General features: G+C 52.3%; 1 protein-coding gene across 1 annotated transcript in view; it reads left to right on the top strand.

The window, feature by feature from the left end:
- The window catches only part of kmt2cb (lysine (K)-specific methyltransferase 2Cb), a 78,459-nt gene that overhangs the window by 47,988 nt on the left and 13,056 nt on the right, over window positions 1-17,415 (top strand). Inside the window, 22 exon segments of the mRNA XM_030362609.1 lie at window positions 832-1,039; window positions 1,178-1,270; window positions 1,578-1,625; window positions 2,875-3,009; window positions 3,464-3,496; window positions 3,724-3,867; window positions 3,984-4,122; window positions 4,409-4,641; window positions 4,840-4,913; window positions 5,343-5,540; window positions 6,155-8,134; window positions 8,244-8,557; window positions 8,770-10,388; window positions 10,491-10,626; window positions 10,957-11,023; window positions 11,237-11,297; window positions 11,408-11,640; window positions 11,829-13,682; window positions 13,999-14,193; window positions 15,855-16,019; window positions 16,744-16,873; window positions 17,097-17,244. Coding sequence (XP_030218469.1) covers window positions 832-1,039; window positions 1,178-1,270; window positions 1,578-1,625; window positions 2,875-3,009; window positions 3,464-3,496; window positions 3,724-3,867; window positions 3,984-4,122; window positions 4,409-4,641; window positions 4,840-4,913; window positions 5,343-5,540; window positions 6,155-8,134; window positions 8,244-8,557; window positions 8,770-10,388; window positions 10,491-10,626; window positions 10,957-11,023; window positions 11,237-11,297; window positions 11,408-11,640; window positions 11,829-13,682; window positions 13,999-14,193; window positions 15,855-16,019; window positions 16,744-16,873; window positions 17,097-17,244 — 8,207 coding nt within the window.

A 17,415-nucleotide genomic window follows, 5' to 3' on the forward strand; every position in this document is an offset into this window, starting at 1 on the left:
TTTTGCCCATCCCTAGTGTGCATGTAGAGGTGTGTGTGTGTGTGTTTAGAAAGTAACCCTTTAGGTTAGACTGACAGCTCCCCTCTTCAGGTGTGTGTGTGTGTGTGTTGTCCTTGTTAAAGTGTGTGTGTTGGTTAAGTGTGTGTCTGTGATACTTGGCTCTGATCCCCTCCTCTCCTGTCTGCCTGGTGAGTTGACATATGAAAGCCTAACCAGAGCGGACTCCCTTCTCTCCCGTCCTCGGCACAGACTTCTCCGTGTCACCTCGCGTTGGCCGAAACACGGATACGTGCCGTTTCGTTAAGAGCCACGGGCAGCTGTCGACGCTGTTTCTCACACACACACACACACACACACACACACACACACACACACACACACACACACACACACACACACACACACACACACACACACACACACACGAGAAGAGGAGGGAAGATGTCTCAGTCGAACCTAAAGGGTTACTTCTTAAACGAATAAAACAAATTGAACATGGAATGAATTATTCAAACGCTGACCCGTCTCAGTCTTTTAATGTCTGGACGCTGCGGGGGCGGGGGGGAAGGAGGAGCTGCAGTCTTGGCAGTTAGCGAGGATAGACCGTTTGTTGGTGTCTTCCGGTGGTGTGTGCGTGTCACTGGTAAACACTCTCCTGGGTCCGAGGCTGCGTCTCCATCCACCTGACACGTTGACATCGTTCCCCCAGGCCACAGGCCTCTGGGGAGGACAGCGATTGGTCTATTCATGTATTTCTTTAGTTCTTTATTTTACTGCCACTACGTTCCTTTGACAATTTGTGTTGTTGTTGTTGTTGTTGTTGTTGCTCAGGAGGCCTTCTTTGGCAAGGACCTGCTGGACAAGAGCAAGCAGAGCAGGCAGCAGGCCGCGGGCCCCACGGGCCTGCTGGAGGACGGACAGGGCCAGGGCGACGGCAAGCCCCCCCGCGGGGCCAACAGCAGCAGCTTCCTGGACCCCTCGTCCGACCCCCTGCTGAGTGCCTCGGCAGCACCCCTGACCTCCAGGCCGCCGGGAGCACGTACGTACACGCCTCCCTCCGTGTACATCCCGCGCCAGACCCGAGCGTCATGTTCGTTTCCCCTCATCGTCACGCTATGATTTCTGACGGCGCTGTCTTTGGTTTTGTTTGTTTGTCGTCTGTTCTCCATGTGTACAGAGACCCGTGAGGAACCCTTAGTTGATCTGTGTGAGGTGTTGAACACCGACGCAGACATCTTGGGGATGCTGGGGAGGCCAAGCATTGACTCGGGTGCGTCACGTGATCTGTCAGGCGGTGGGGGGGGGGGGGATTCATATGTTTTGTATTTCTTACAATGAGAGATTAAAGCATTTTGTGGTCTAAGGATTTCTCCTCAGAAGGCAAAATTGGTTAAATCTCTCACTGTATTTCCAAAAATCGCATTTCCTTTCTTTCCACAATGATTTCTTCTGTCTTACTTTACGGCTATGATTTTCTTTGTTTTTTGGGCATTGTGTGAAATGTGTTGTGCTGTTTTCTTTTCCGTCCCCACAATGTTTTCATTCATTATTTTGTATCTGGTTTTGGGTCCTTGTAGGTCTTGATTTTTGCCCCTTCCAGGTGGAAGGCTCCCCTCCTCCTTTTGGTAAGGGTGCCCTGGGCTCTCATCCCATGTTTTCGTCCCTTTCTCTTTTCCTCTGTTGTTGTGCGTCTGAGATATCCTGCTTGTTTGTGCGTCACCAGCATCAATACAACCCTCACGCGCACCCTCTTGTCTACACAACTATTAAACGGATTGAGGCTCTGTTTTAACATTAAGTTCCAGCTGCTCTTTGCTTTGCCTAACACTCACTGTGCACCGTATGCATTTGAATGGTTCTGCTGTGTCACTGTAAATTCCTCTTTTCTGTTTTCTGTTTTGTAATTTGTGTTTTAAGAGAAAAACCTTCAAATTGTTTAGCAAACTTATCGAATCAGGGCTTGCCAAACTGAGTGCTTAAATTTTCAGGGATGAAGGGAGACATTTCATTCACCACCAAAGCAAGCTATTTGAGAAAACTAAAAAAAAAGCCTTGGTGAACAGCCTTCTGTTTTTTGTCATGCTGTTGGGAAGGTCTTTGTTTACCCTCACTCTAAGAGATAAAAAAAAGTTTTCAATTCAATTGACGGTCAATGCTCGTCCTCCGCTCTTTGTTACCTGTACTTTTGTAGTTTGAATGCAATGCACTCTGGGCCGATGTGAGGATTTTCTTCTTCTTAAAAAAAGGAAATTCATGCCGACTCCAAGTCGTGTCAGTCAAGAAGTGTTGAATATGTGAGCGTAGGAAACGGGGAGAAGAATAGAATGCCAAGACAAGTCATTTTGAGGGTAGCCGGCTCTTGAGTTCTTGCTAAGCTTCGTTGCACATCATTATGTAATCGGTGCGCAATGCAGTCACCAAGCCATCGGCTCCCGAGTCTTATTATCTAAATCAATGATTTAAGAAGAAACTGCTGAAGATCGCATATTTCACTCCTGTGTTCCGAAATAAAAGTGAGGGACCCTGATAAGTAGGGACAACATAATTGGCGAAGCCAAGTGGTGGGCTTGACGCACACGTTCAGAATTTGTGTTGCTGCTGGAATGATATGGCCTGTTTGTGTCTTAACGGTGCCCAGAGCGCTCGTATCGTGCAAGACAGGAACCTCCCCCTAGGAGCTGTGATTTCAGGCTGCCCTTATGATTACTCTCCACAGGCTGTTTAGACACAAAAAAGGTTTTCACTTGACCTGATTTTAATTCTTTATTCCCACAGCCCTGGTTCGGCATGTTGTTAATGTTGCCGCTTGTTTTCTTTTGCGTTTGTGTGTGTGTGTGTGTGTGTGTGGGGGGGGGGGTTATTTTGCTTCCACAGCTGGTCTGGACATCAGGCCCTTGTCCAACAGCAGCCTGGTGGCCCCCCACATCCACTCTGGCCGCCGGACGCCCCGAGCCCTCCAAGACGAGCCCCTGGACGGCATCCTGAGTCCGGAGCTTGACAAGATGGATGGTAAGTTGCAGTGTATTCACGCCCGCAATACAGATGCCTCCGCAACCACCACAAGTGCCTTAGCCACACTTGGGTTTAACAGGCGTCCTGCCCCAAGATGTTGCACACTCCTGTAGCCTTTTGCTGTCTTTTCCGCCTTCTGAAGTGAAGGAGAGCCTATTGATGCGGTATTAAGACTTGTGGAGGGTTTCCATGGCGATGGGAGAAAAGGGATATGTTTCCACTTGTCTGACATTGTTGTCACATGCGTTTCAGCCCACTGCTGAACTGAAACTGTAATCGCTCTTATTTCTTCTGAGATGTTCACAAATGCTTTCAGCTTCATGATTTTGATTGCGTCACCAGGGCCACATTTTAGTGACTCTAGGAACAGGTTGTATCAGACCAGAGATTGTTGTCGTACGCTGACTGAATATTGACCATGTTCGCTTGCCCTCTCCTCTTTATCTTTCAGAGTCGATTCTCAGCAAACTGTACAAAATTCCAGGTACGTAATTCCATTTTCTTACAACTTGCCACTTTTAAGCATGCTTAGTTTTTCACTCGTAAAATTCTATTCATAAATTTGCATGATTTCTAGACTTATCTTATCATTAATGTTGCATTTGTGGGTCCGTAATTAATGTTACGGACCCACAAATGCAATGGTTTCGTCCACTATCGCCCTTATCGGCCCAATCCAAACTGACACAAATTGTACGCCCTCGAAAACAGAGCTGGAGGGGAAGGATGTAGAGGACCTCTTCACTGCAGTCCTCAGCCCCACCAGCAGCCAACCAACACCACAGATGCCTCACCCCCCGGGCCATGGGCCCCTCCCCGCCACGCCAGGCCCCAGTGCACCTCACCCCAACGCAGGTACGTTCCAGACCAGCACCTCAGTGGAAGAAGCGCCGTCCATACCAGTTGCCCACCAGTATGCACTCTGAGGATCTCATTCTGGCTCATGAGTGGTTGTTTTTTGCGCCCCGCAGGGAATCCCATGTTTGTACGAATGCCCATGATGAATGGTATGATGGGACCAAGCCAAAGGTTTCCTACAAATCCAGGAGGCCCCTGCATTCCCGACAACTTCTCCCCCCTCCACCGTATGCCTTTCACTGACAATCCAAGGTAACGCATTACACCTTTCCACCTGCTCCATTCATTTTAAATCATTGTATTTTGGATTGGGAAGATGACCGGGGAGAGGACATTAACTCATCTTACTTAGTTCAACGTGATGGAGCTCAGTTCTTGTGCATCTTTAGATCTTGAAGTTTGAAATCCTCCAGGTGATGGTGACGATGATGAGGATTTGATTATCATTTGATTTTCATCGTCTTGTCGATTAAAAAGGTAAATAATACACAAAAAACACATGGACTCATAAAAACGCATGTTCTCCATGATGTTCCAGAGATAGAAAGTTCAATCAGATGCCTCGAGAGGCGGGTCCATGGGGCTCTCCAGCCCAGAGCCAGGGCCCCACTCCGCCAGGATCCCTTCACGAGGGGGAGTCTGAAGCCATGTCCAATGCCCAAAGGAGCACACTGAAGTGGGAGAAGGAGGAGACCCTTGGGGAGCTGGCCACAGTGGCACCCGTTCTCTATACCAATGTCAATTTCCCCAATCTCAAGGAAGAGTTCCCAGGTAAGTCTCGCAGAAGATGAAGGTAGTCACATGTTTGATACCCAGAAATATCCAATTCAGTTATTTGGGCTGTTTTGCGTGCCTCGTTCTGGATTGGTCAATGTATGTACTAGTGTCAACGTCATTCTCATTTTGATTTAGAAGTTATTTGAGGAGACTTGTACAGTTGGCCCTGACGACTACTTCCTCTTTCCACAGACTGGTCGACAAGAGTCAAGCAAATAGCAAAACTGTGGAGGAAAGCTAGTTCGCAGGACAGGGCTCCCTATGTGGTAAGATGATTCTCACAATGGATAACTTATTGACCCGTGTTGCTGGAGCCTGACACACTGTGGAAACAACCAGCTCTGACTTCTGACCCCACCCTCCCTGCTCTATCTGTATGCAGGTGACAGTGACTGCTTCGCACCCTTTCATTCTCCCCATTGCCAATTAAAATTCAGGGCATTCACACATGAAGTAATTAACAAGGGAATCACAGCTCAGAGCTCGGAGTGCCTTTGGTCTCTGTAATTAAGTTCACATGAAGTAATTTTATCAGTCATTATTAAAAAAAAAAAAAATACGAAGGCTTGATTAAAAGTTGACATTTTTTAATTTCTGCTGCCAGGGCGGAATTGACGTTGTTTTTTATCTATTGCGACACATCTATTACATGTTTTTTAATCTTTTTGTAATGGATGTTAATTTCTGCCCCGCAGCAAAAGGCGAGAGACAACCGAGCAGCCCTGCGCATCAACAAGGTGCAGATGTCCAATGACACGGTGAAGAGGCACCCGCCACAGCCGCAGCCCCCCGAGGTGTTTGACCCCAACTTACCACTAGACACAGAACTGCTCTTTAAAGACCCTTTGAAACCCAAAGAGTCAGAGCATGAGCAAGAGTGGAAGTTTAGACAGGTAAGAGTGTATGCAGTGAAGTCAGGGAACTCAGCGACAGGTCCACCATTTTATGTAACGCCAACTATGGGGGGGGAGGGAGGGGGTGGGCTGAAAGGGAAATTCCACCGCAAAGCAACGTTAAACTTGGTTTAATAGATGGAGGCACAACTGCTTTTGAGTCTCACTTTGTGGCTGGCCATCAAAGTCAAAGGACTGGTGAAGAGTGGCAGGAGCGAAACTAGGAAAATAAAGGTAGAGGAGTACATCCTTCTGATGGATACCTCTACAGGATGAGTGAGAATGGATGGGTTAGCTTGCTAGATAGCTAGTGCAGTGGACGCCCATTGGTTGTCAATGGCAGAGCAGGACGAGTGCAGTAGATTAGGGCTGTATTGATCAACTTCCCAACATGTAGAGAGCGGGTCTGGTTCTTTGTGTTATGTAGGTTAGCATCTGTTGTACTAATAGGGGAGTGAAACAACCCAGAGTGGAATTTTCCTTTAAGAAAAGCCCATCTAAACGACTGCACTAACAAACACATAGTCTTATCCACTATCCGTTTGGTTATTTCATTTTCCCCGCCAAAACAGAACATAGATCTAATCATCCTTCTTGCTCTGTCTCTGTGCCAGCAAATGAGGCAGAAGAGCAAACAGCAAGCCAAGATCGAAGCCACCCAGAAACTGGAGCAAGTGAAGAACGAGCAGCTCCAGCAACAGCAACAGCAGCAGTCGGGCAGCCAGTCCGAGGGCGACGGCAACAACAGCGGCAACCAGAGCCCTGCCTCGCAGCCCAGCAACGGCAGCATGTCCCCCATGCAGCCGCTCAACTCTAAAGACGGATTTGCCCGGCCCCAGCTCCCGGGGACCCCGACCTCGGGGACCCCCGAGGACGTCTTCCTGCGGCCCCCACCACCGCCTCCGTCAGGGCCGTCCTCGCAGCCCCAGTCACCGCAGGTGTTCTCGCCGGGCTCCTCTGGCTCCAGACCCTCCTCCCCCTGGGACCCGTATGCCAAGATGGTGGGTACGCCCAGGCCGCCCAACCTGGGGACCAACGCCTGCCGCCGGATCCCCATGGAGTCCGGGAAGTCGCCGACCTCTCACATGGAGCCGCAGGACCGAGGGAGACCCTCCCCCGCTCACGAGGCCTTTGGCTCGCCCACGTCTGTGAACCATGACCCCTACGCCAAGCCCCCGGATACCCCCAGGCCAGCGGGGGACATGGACCCGTTCCTGAAGCCCATGGGACCTCCCAGGCCCAGCCAGATGGCCCAGGGGAGACCGCCCATGGGCTCTCCAGGTAGAGATCCTTACTCCAGACCCATGATCCGGAACGAGGCCTATCAGCGCATGGCCCAAAACAGAATGATCCTGTCCGACCCTTACTCGCGGCCCCTGCTGGCGCCCATGCCCGGCAGCAACGAATCCGGCTCAGGCGGGCTGTTCAAAGCCCCCATGCCTCCCCCTCAGGCTCAGGACCCCTTTAACCGACCAGGCCTACACCCCGCGGACAGATTTGCTCCGAGTCAGCAGAACGATCCCTATGCCCAGCCTCCGCACACCCCCAGACCTTCTGGCGGGGATCAGTCCTTCACCAGCCCTCCTAGAATGGGCCAGCACCACATGCAGGGCCATCCGTTTGCGCAGCCCGGACCAATGGCGCACCTCTCCCGAAACCCTTACGCCCACGCACCTTCGACGCCCCGGCCCGACCACTACACGTACGACCCCTTCGCTCAGTCGCCCGGTCCCAACAAACCAGCCGGGGACCCTTACTCGCAACCACCGGGCACGCCTCGACCCAGCATGGACGGAAACGGCCAGTCTCGGCCCTTCTTTGAAGGGTTCGCACGGCCGCCTGGCACGCCGCGCCCGCACGACAACTACGGCCAGTCGGGCACCATGGCCAGCCCGTCCTCTGACCCGTACTCTCCGGTCACCTCCCGCTCGGCCGGGATGAACCAGTTCGTCCATCAGTCTCACCCGTCGCAAAAGATGTCTCCTTCTCACGCCATGGACCCCTATGCCCAGGCCCCGAGCACTCCGCGACCCAGCATGGGCGAGAGGTTCCCCAAATCCCCCGGTGGCCAGAGATTGCCCATGGACATGTACCCTACCAACCCCGGACAGCAAAGGCCAGGGGTCGGCGAAATGTTTCCCCAACCCGGGGTGCAGAGGACTATGATGAACGACATCTACGCCCAACCGCCCGGAACCCCGCGCTCCCTCCTGGGTCCCGATGGGATGAACCGGCCGCGGCAGGGGCCGATGGGAAACCACCAGGACCCTTTCTCCCCACCTCAAGGCAGGATGCAGGAGTCCTTCCAGCATCCGGGCTCCCAAACACCGAAACATCCCAGCCTTCAAGAAGACTGCTTTTCCCAGGCGCCGTCGCAAAGACCCAATCAGACCCCTGTCCACGACCCATTCCAACAGGGCCCAATGACTCCTAGACCGCTGCCGACAGAGAGAATGGAGATGAAGGATCAGGCTATCGCTGGAAACGGTGGACCCGGAGCCCAGGAGGCGGGCCACATGCACCCCCATCTGCAGATGCAAGGCTCTGAGGTTCAGAGTGTTCCTCTGGCTGACAGCGAGGAACGGCTTAGACAGGTATGTGGTTATGAACCCTTCTCATTGTATCCACCACCTTATTTTGCAAAGTGACCTGCCAGTCTTGGAAAATATCTAAAAATAAAGGTTTGCCTGGTTATATTTTCAGCGGCAGCGTATTCGAGAATTGCTGCTCAAACAGCAGCAGCAGAGGAGTATCATTCGGCAAGAGCGCGGCCCCCACGACTCGACCGGCGGCATGCCCCCCGGAGCGCCGCGACCGTGGCCACAGGAGGGTCTCGGGCAGCCGGGCGAGATGTTCAACAGACCCCCTCCACCCTATCCAGGACAGGGGCCGATGAGAGGACCGATGAGATACCCAGGGCCTTTCCCAGGAGATCACCGTGGCCCTTTCCCCAATGAGGGCCAGATGGCCAGGGGCATGCATCCCGGGGATCCTAATATGAGACACCAAGGGCCAAGGTGGGTGCTATGATTAGTCTAATTGTATTATGGGATATAAACACTGCTGTTTTATCGCTAGATGTATGATTGTTGTTATTTACTTTTGTCAAGTTCCCGTGTAGTACAGCTAGTTTGCGACAGACTTGTGATTCCTTATAACCTCCAAACATGGGGAGGGAATGATAAATACAGTTTGACCCTTAACTTTGGCGGCAATGTTGTTCTTTCAGGTTTGCATTTCCACAAGGTGGGCCTGGGTCACACGGAGGTCAAGAATTCTTCCCCAGAGGTCCTCATCAAATGCAGGACATCCCACCTCAGATGAGAAGATCCATGTCGGGGGACATGGCCAAGGCCATGGGCGGTCCTATGGGCATGCCCCAGCACTTTCCTCCTCGCGGGATGCCGGTGCAGCAACACAACATAATGGGCCAGCCTTTCATTGAGCTGCGCCACAGAGCTGCAGAGAGCCGCCTCCGCATGCCACCCTTTGCCCCCGGTGCCATGCCAGGGGGCAACATGGACCTAAACATGCAGGTGCAGCGGCCAACCGGCTTCCCTGGGGGCCCAGAGTTCAGGTTCCCCTCCAACCAGGGTCCCAGGATGATGGATCCCATGGGCGGTCAGGGGGGCCATGTCCAGCTGTCCTCCAGCATGGAGAATCTGAACCACCAGCAACACATGCAAGGGAACAACATGCCCAGGCAGGCCACGTTGATGAGGTCAATGAGCCAGCCGGCTTCCAATGACTCCCACAATATGGCGTCAGCAATGATGATGGTTTCGCCCCCTCCTGGCCACAACGAAAGTGTTACTCCCAGTGACGCTGCAGAGGAGAAACTAGACTCGGAGGAATCGGCCGTTAAGGACTTTGAGGACGTGGAGGTGAAAGACCTGGTCGATGCCGATCTGGAGAATCTCAATTTAGATCCGGAAGACGGCAAAGACCTAGACTTGGAGACCAACGACCTCCACCTCGAGGACTTGTTCAGCTCTGGCAAATTTGACATCATCGCCTACACGGACCCGGATCTCGACGACATCAAAAAGGACATGTTCAACGAGGAGCTGGATCTCAGTGACCCCATGGAGGACAACATGGACACCGGCGATGTCCAGAGGTCTTCTTCTGAGACGAAGAACAACAACAACAGCAGCAGCAGTGGTGCAGAGACATCGTCGACTTCAACATCGGTCACCACAAAGTCCGAGCCCTCCTCGGGGCTGATGCGATCTGACGTGAAACAGGAGGCTGAAGGGAATCTGGGCTCCACCTCTTTGGCCGTCGCTCATGAAATCAAAACGGAGGGGAAGGACGGGCAGAAGTCCGCGGAGACCAACGACCAGCAAACCAACGGCGAAGCAATGACTCCCAACCAGCAGGGGGTGCTGTCCGACTCCACCCCGGTGTTGTCCAGTCTGCTCATAAAGCAGCAGCCCACAGAGCAGTCGTTAAACCAAATGGCGGACTCCGTCAACCAAGGGGGCAACCTCATGCCCCAGGCCAACCAAGTCACCGACGCCAATCAGCACAGCGCCGGCCTCGACATGGGCCAAACGCTGTCCGACGCCACGGCGGCCGAAGCCTCCATGGCCGGGTTCGGGAACGACCCTCAGACGGGCATGGGTCCGGGGCTGGAGCAGAGCACCCTGAGCCAGGCTCAGCAGGTCATGCTGAACCAGGCCCTGGCCCAGCAGTCGGGCCAGCAGTCGAGACCCCTGCTGCTTGAAGAGCAGCCCCTCCTCCTGCAGGACCTTTTGGACCAGGAGAGGCAGGAGCAACAGCAGCAGAGGCAGATGCAGGCCATGATACGACAGCGCTCCAGTGACTCCTTCTTCCCCAACATTGGTACAGTTATAATCAAACGCAGTGTCTTCCAATAATTAAAATTCACTTTTCAAGGAGTTGGGTGGGGTATGCTCTTTTTAAATATGTTATTATCTGTTCTAGGCTCAACCGTCGACGTCTTTGCTGATTTCGATGCCATCACAGACCCCATCATGAAGGCTAAAATGGTGGCCCTGAAAGGCATCAACAAAGTCATGGTTCAGAACAACATGGGAATGAGTCCAATCGTCATGAACAGGTAAGACCTCATCGTGATTTCAATTATGACTTAATGATAATAGTCAAATCATTTCAGATAAGATATAACTGCAGAATGACTATGGGTATTCATTTAAAGTGCATTCAATGTATAAAGAAAGCCATCTCATAGTAATTGTTTGAGGATCGTTTAGGGAAGACTTTTAATTCGTTCACGGAAGGCTAAGTAAATGCTTTTTAAAAAAAACACAGCAACTCAAATAGCATCATTGAAATCTGCACAGGTGCTGTACTTAAATGTCCCTTTATTTCTCCCATATGACCAGCAAGCTTACTTGTTGTACGTTATACGCAATGTCTTCTGTCAAAGGTTTCCCCCTGGAGCGGTACCACACTGTCCCGAAGCCGCCCCCATCCCACCACAGGTGGTCGGACAGGTACTTGAAATACAACTCAATATAATGACTCAAGTAATTATTTTGTTGATGGAACATTAAAGATTAAATTAAACCTCCTGAGCAGTACCATCTCTGCTAGTATAGGGGATTTTGATTACTCAATCTGTTGTGTTTGGTTAGTCGTGGCAATTTCATTCCAATAAATCTTAAAATATTCGATAAACAACCTCTACTGTCTCCGTTCTGTGGCAGGATGGAAAACTGACCCAGGTAGCCAGGCCGAACCCTCCAAACTTCGGACCGGGCTTCGTCAGTAAGTTCTCCCTCATTATCGCCCCTCCAAGCTTTTCACAGACTGTGAGGTCTTCAAACTCCCTCGAGGACTCTGTCTTACCAACAGCCTCCTTCCCCCCCCCCCCCCAGACACAGCTCAGAGGGCCCAGTACGAGGAGTGGCTGCAGGAGACCCAGCAGCTGCTCCAGATGCAGCAGAAGTTCCTGGAGGAGAAGATAGGGGCGCACCGGAAGTCCAAGAAGGCGCTGTCGGCCAAGCAGAGGACCGCGAAGAAGGCTGGCCGGGACTTTCCGGAGGAGGACGCAGAGCAGCTGAAACATGTCACAGAGCAACAAGGGGTGGTGCAGAAACAACTGGAGCAGGTCCGCCCATCCCCTTTAATATCATTTAATAGAAAAATTAAACATAACAATGGATATATTAAAAAATGTTTGTTGGATGTTGAATACCGATTTTCCTATGTTTGTCTTTTTCCATTTTCCTACATGGTATTATTGCGTTCCTTTATCCTGTCTGTGGTCACATGGTCTGCCATCCTCTCTGGTTCTAGATCCGCAAGCAGCAGAAGGAGCACGCCGAGCTCATCGAGGAGTACCGGGTCAAACAGCAGCAGAACAACATGCCCCCGACCATGGGGCCGGGCCCGCCGGGGCCCATGCAGGGCCCGGCCGGCATGGTGCCCGGTGGGCCGCCCATGGTCCCGCCCACCATGAACCCCATGATGCCCATGCAGCTCCACCCGGGCCAGCCCAACGCCCCTCCCCGCATGCCCGGGGGACCGCCCCCCGGCTGGCACCCCGGGGCCCCCATGGCCGGGCCCGGTATGCCGCCCATGATGCCTCCCCAGGGGCCCATGGGCAACCAAGGCCAGCCTCATCCCATGCCGATGGTCAACATGCCGCAGCGGCCTCCTCAGATGCCCCAGCAGATGCCTCCTCAGATGCCCCAGCAGATGCCTCCTCAGATGCCCCAGCAGATGCCTCCTCAGATGCCCCAGCAGATGCCCCAGCAGATGCCCCAGCAGATGCCCCAGCAGATGCCCCAACAGATGCCGCAGCAGATGCCCCAGCAGATGCCCCAGCAGATGCCCCAGCAGATGCCCCAGCAGATGCCCCAGCAGATGCCCCAGGAAGCCCAACCCCCACCATCCCCGCAGGCGAAGCCAGCTCCTTCCAGCGGGCTCAAGTTTGACGACAACAATCCGTTCAGCGAGGGCTTCCAGGAGCGGGAGAGGAGGGAACGCCTCCGGGAGCAGCAGGAGCGCCAGCGGGTGCAGCTCATGCAGGAGGTGGAGCGGCAGAGAGCCCTGAAGCAGCGCATGGAGATGGAGCAGCAGGGCATGATGGGACCAGAGGGCAACATGGCACCGCTCTCGCAGATGCCCTTCTTCAACGCGGAGCTGCCGCAGGACTTCATGCAGGCGCAGAGGCCCCCGCACCCGCAGCAAATGGGCCCCATGTTCCCCCAGCAGCAGCCCATGCAGCCCGTCATGGGCTCCCCGCCGGGGGGGTTCATGCAGGGCGATAGGCGGGGCATGATGACTAACGGCTTGATGCCACAGGACCACATGGGACCCGGCTTCGGGCCCGACAACATGGGGGGGAACTTCCACCAGGGTCCGCCCCGACCGCGCCGCTTCAGCGGCCCCGGGATGATGCCCCAGATGCAAGGCGAGGGTCCCCCGTTCGGCGGGGACATGTCCACGCCCCTGCCCTCCAACTACCCCGGCTCGGGCCAGTCTTTGATCCAGCTCTACTCCAACATCATCCCCGACGAAAAGGGCAAGAAGAAGAGGAACCGCAAGAAGAAGAAGGACGAGGACGCCGACTCGGTGAAGACGCCCTCCACGCCGCACTCGGACCTCACAGCCCCGCTCACCCCCTGCGTCTCGGACACCTCCTCCACGCCAACCAGGAGCACCCACCCGTTCGGGGACCAGGACCTCTCCCGGTCGCCCATGATGGGCTCGGCCACGCCCAGCCACTCGGAGCTAGAGAGGCAGCTCTCCGGGGGCGCGGCGGGCCAGCAGGCGCTCCACGCCGAGGCGGCTCGGGCCCAGGCCCAGGCCCAGGCCCAGGAGCAGGAGAGGATCCTAAGCAACATCAAGCTGGAGCAGACGGAGGCCAGCGAGTGGCACGGCCAGCCGGGCTCCGGGATGGGCTCGGTGAAGGAGGAGGGGAGCAAAGGCGGGGTGTCGCCCTTCGCCGCCGCGCTGAGCCCCGCCAACAACAAGGGCGAGGCGGGCAACGAGCTGCTGAAGCATCTCCTGAAGAACAAGAACACGCCACCGCCGCCGCCGGGCCTGCCCCACCAGCGCTCCGAGGAGAGCCTGCGCTCGGAGGAGGAAGAGCCCGCAGACTGCAAGGCTCTGCTGCTCAGGCAGAGCTCCATAGACAGCAACGGGGTGAGTCAGTCCTCCGGTTTGGGATTTTCGTTGGAGGCAGAGAGGGAGGGAGGGAGGGAGTGAGCTATAGGGTTGAAGCCAGCCAAGAGAGTCGAAAACACTCAGTGACTCATATAGGGGCCGTGACAGCGGGGAGGGGGGGGGGGGGATGTCAAGCGGTTGAATCCCTGACTCATAGCGCTGCTGGTTCGTGGATGAGTCATCCCAAGCCTCTCTGAACCTTTTTTTTTTTTAATCACACTTGTCAATCATCGGCCTGCGTCTTTTGAGCTTCTGTTAAAAACAAAAATAACCCTGCGTCCCCTCATTTCCCCAGGCGTACTCCGATGGCCTCCCCGACTTCCCTGGACCCCTGCACACGGAGCAGGAGAAGAAGAAGGAGAAGAAGAAGAGGACGCCGAAGAGCGGGGAGAAGCTGCCGGCGTCGCGCTACAAGAAGAGGAAGAAGGAGGGGGAGGACAGGCAGCTGACACACTCTGGCACCGACAACGTCATGACACAGATCAAACAGGTGAACCACGACTCGGTCCGCATGACGTCAGCAGCTCAGATAGACTGGAGGCAGCACTGACGGCAAAGTTTTCTTTTGTTGTTGTGGTGGTTGTTTTATTTGCGGGGGTAACGGAAAATGCTGACCTTTTCGGATGACAACTGGTTATAGAATATTATAAAATGCAGGAATGTATTTATTTTATTCATATTGTTCTTGTAGTAGTAGTAGTTCTGTTGTATCATTTGTATTCTATTTTTATGTTATTGATCATATTGTGGTGGTTTATCATTAAAAGTGCATTATAAAGTTTGCAGTTCGAGCGTACGTAGGTTTGTGTTTGTAATGAAAAGAATGTAAACTGTAATAGTAAAAAAAGTAAGTAAGTAAAAAATACGGATGGTCCAGTTAGGGTAGCTATTACAGAACTAGCTGCAGTGATACACAAACAAGATAAGTGCATTGGTGTAATTCCTTCAGTAGGCCTCAGTATTAATTAACATGACCAGCGTGTTTCCACTTTCTGCCAGGCATCACCAACTAGCAGGCATGGTGCTGTCATTATGAAAGTCGTAGTTCTTGTAGGGGAAGTTAAGGAGAATTATTATTAAGTAGGACCCCCACCCTCCTCCTCGGTGCTTATCAAATAATTTTATTTATTTCTTCTCAAGAGGGAAGCGATTGCTGAATTTGAATCTCATTGAGTACAGTTGAACACAAAACATAATTGATTTGTGTGCCCCACCAACGACCAGATTTTAATCGACAGCACACAAAAGCTTGTAGATATTTCTTGGCTGTTTTGTGTTCTGCTCTGGAAAACATCCAGCCATTTGAAACCAAGCAAAATAAAAAAGCAGGGCATGTTGAAAAGAGACTTCTTATATGCAAATGCCCTGCATTACGTCTGAGGTAATTGTTGAATGGAAATATACCTGTTTTGTTTAACCAACGGGCTCCAGTCAATTATTCTGCTTTAATTACTGTATGATTGGAGACAAGGACATGAGGGCTTTCGTCTGACTTTAAGGAGATGGGATAGCTGCACATGTATTCGGTGCAATTTGTTTACACACTTTGAACCACTTTGTAAAAAAAGGAAAAGGGCGAATTGGAAATGGAGCATTTTAAAGAGCAATTTGCAGAAAAAGCATGTCGCTGCAAACATTTGTGCAGCCTATTTGCCAAATACCAAAAGAACAGGGGGGTCAGCACGGTTTATCTGGGTTTACAACTTGCCATATGCTTCCTGGTAAATGAATGTTTTTCATGTTGGCGGGCCTCATTCTTGGGTAGTATGCACATACTTTCTTACAGACAGTATATCTTCAATGGAACAACCCATCGCTCAGAGCCCATGCCATTAGAGAAAAACATCTCAAAACAGTATGTGGCAAAATAATGGGAAGAAAAGCATATCGCCATCCTGCTCTTCTGCAAGTCGCTCTTCAGGGGTTCCTGCAATGCATTGTTATTGTTTGTTCCTATTGAGCTTGACACTGCGTTGGATTTATGGCTTTATCCACCACATCACTCCACAACACCTTCGCCGCCTCTCCCTCGCCCCGACACAAAGCGGCGTTTCCACTGATGGGTTAGCTAACGGAGCTGGAGTGACTTCCCTTGAAGGGGAGCGCCTCTCTCACGCCACCCGGTGCCAATCCCTCCCTCTCGTGTTGCAGCAGCTGTCCATGCTGCCCCTGATGGAGCCTCTGATCGGGGTCAACCTGGCCCACTTCGCCCCCTACGGCAGCAGCCAGCTGAACGGGGAGAGCCTGCTCTCGGGGGCCTTCGGCAGCGCCTCGCTGGACGGCGTCTCCGACTACTACTCCCAGCTGGCCTACAAGGTGAGGCGGGGCGGCGTCTCTACGGGGTGACACGCGTCCCGCGCTGACCCGGGAGGGGGGCGTTGAGGCCTCGGCAGTTCAGCTGGAAACGGTGGCCTTGGTGTGCGCGCTGGGAACACGTTTATAAGTCTGTGGGTGAACTAGCAAGGGAAGGCAGCCACATGTGGACTTGGCAGTGAACACCTGGGATATTTTGGCACTGCTTCCTCATTGATATTGCTGAAGCATCTTGCATATGATGGTCAAGGTGCTTCTCTGTAACGCCAGATTTGATGTCTATAGCAGAGACAGCTTAACATTGCGCAATCAATATGATATCTGCAGAAGACAGGTTAACATTGTTATTAATATATCTACTGCAGGGACGGGTTACCATTGTGTTATTAATATGATATCTACAGCAGAGAAAGGTTAATATTCTGTTATTAACATGATATATATAGCAGAGACAGATTAACACTGTTATCAATGTGATAACTATAGAAGACAGGTTTACATTGTTATTGATATGATATCTATAGCAGAGACAGATTAACATTGTGTTATTAATATGATATCTATAGCAGAGACGGATTAACATTTTGTTATTAATAGGATATCGACAGCAGAGACGGATTACCATTCTGTTATCAATATATCTATAGTAACGACAGATTAACATTGCGTTATCAATCTGATATATATAGAAGACTGGTTTACATTGTTATTATTATGATATCTACAGCAGAGCAACCTGAGCAACCCGCCCACGCCCCCGGCCTCCCTCCCTCCGACCCCGCCTCCAGTCAACCGCCAGAAGATGATCAATGGCTTTGCCACCACAGAGGAGCTGGCCAGCAAGGCCGCTGCCATGGGTATGCATTAGATCCATAACACAAACCCTCCATGGAAGTCACTGCATAACAACAAAACAAAAGTAAAAATGCTTTATTTAATGATTGCTGGAGAAGCTTTGTTTTACAGCATAAGTAAAATGCTTTTTGGTTCATAAAAAAAATAAGTACCTTTTTAGAACTAAGCAATTTTACAATGAATTAACAAAACGCTTACCATGGTCCATCTGCCTCTTCCGGCCAGTGTCTAAAGGACTAGTCCCCAAGCCCCTCCACGTCCAGTTCAGAGCGGAGGAGGACCTGCTGGCCCGGGCCATCGCCCAGGGCCCCAAGACCGTGGACGTGCCCGCCTCCCTGCCCACCCCCCCTCACAACAACCAGGAGGAGCTCAGGTAACCCCCCCCCCCCGACCCGACCCAGGCGGACCCACCGGAACGTTACGTTACCGCCTGTATCCTTATTCTATTCAGATTCAACTCAACTAATAGAATTTGGCATTGTACGTTTCGTTTCAGATATTGGTCACACATAACCTAATATGCTTGTCAAAGTGAAACCAAAGA

Source organism: Gadus morhua, chromosome 8, assembly GCF_902167405.1.
Source record: "Gadus morhua chromosome 8, gadMor3.0, whole genome shotgun sequence".
NCBI lineage: Eukaryota > Metazoa > Chordata > Actinopteri > Gadiformes > Gadidae > Gadus > Gadus morhua.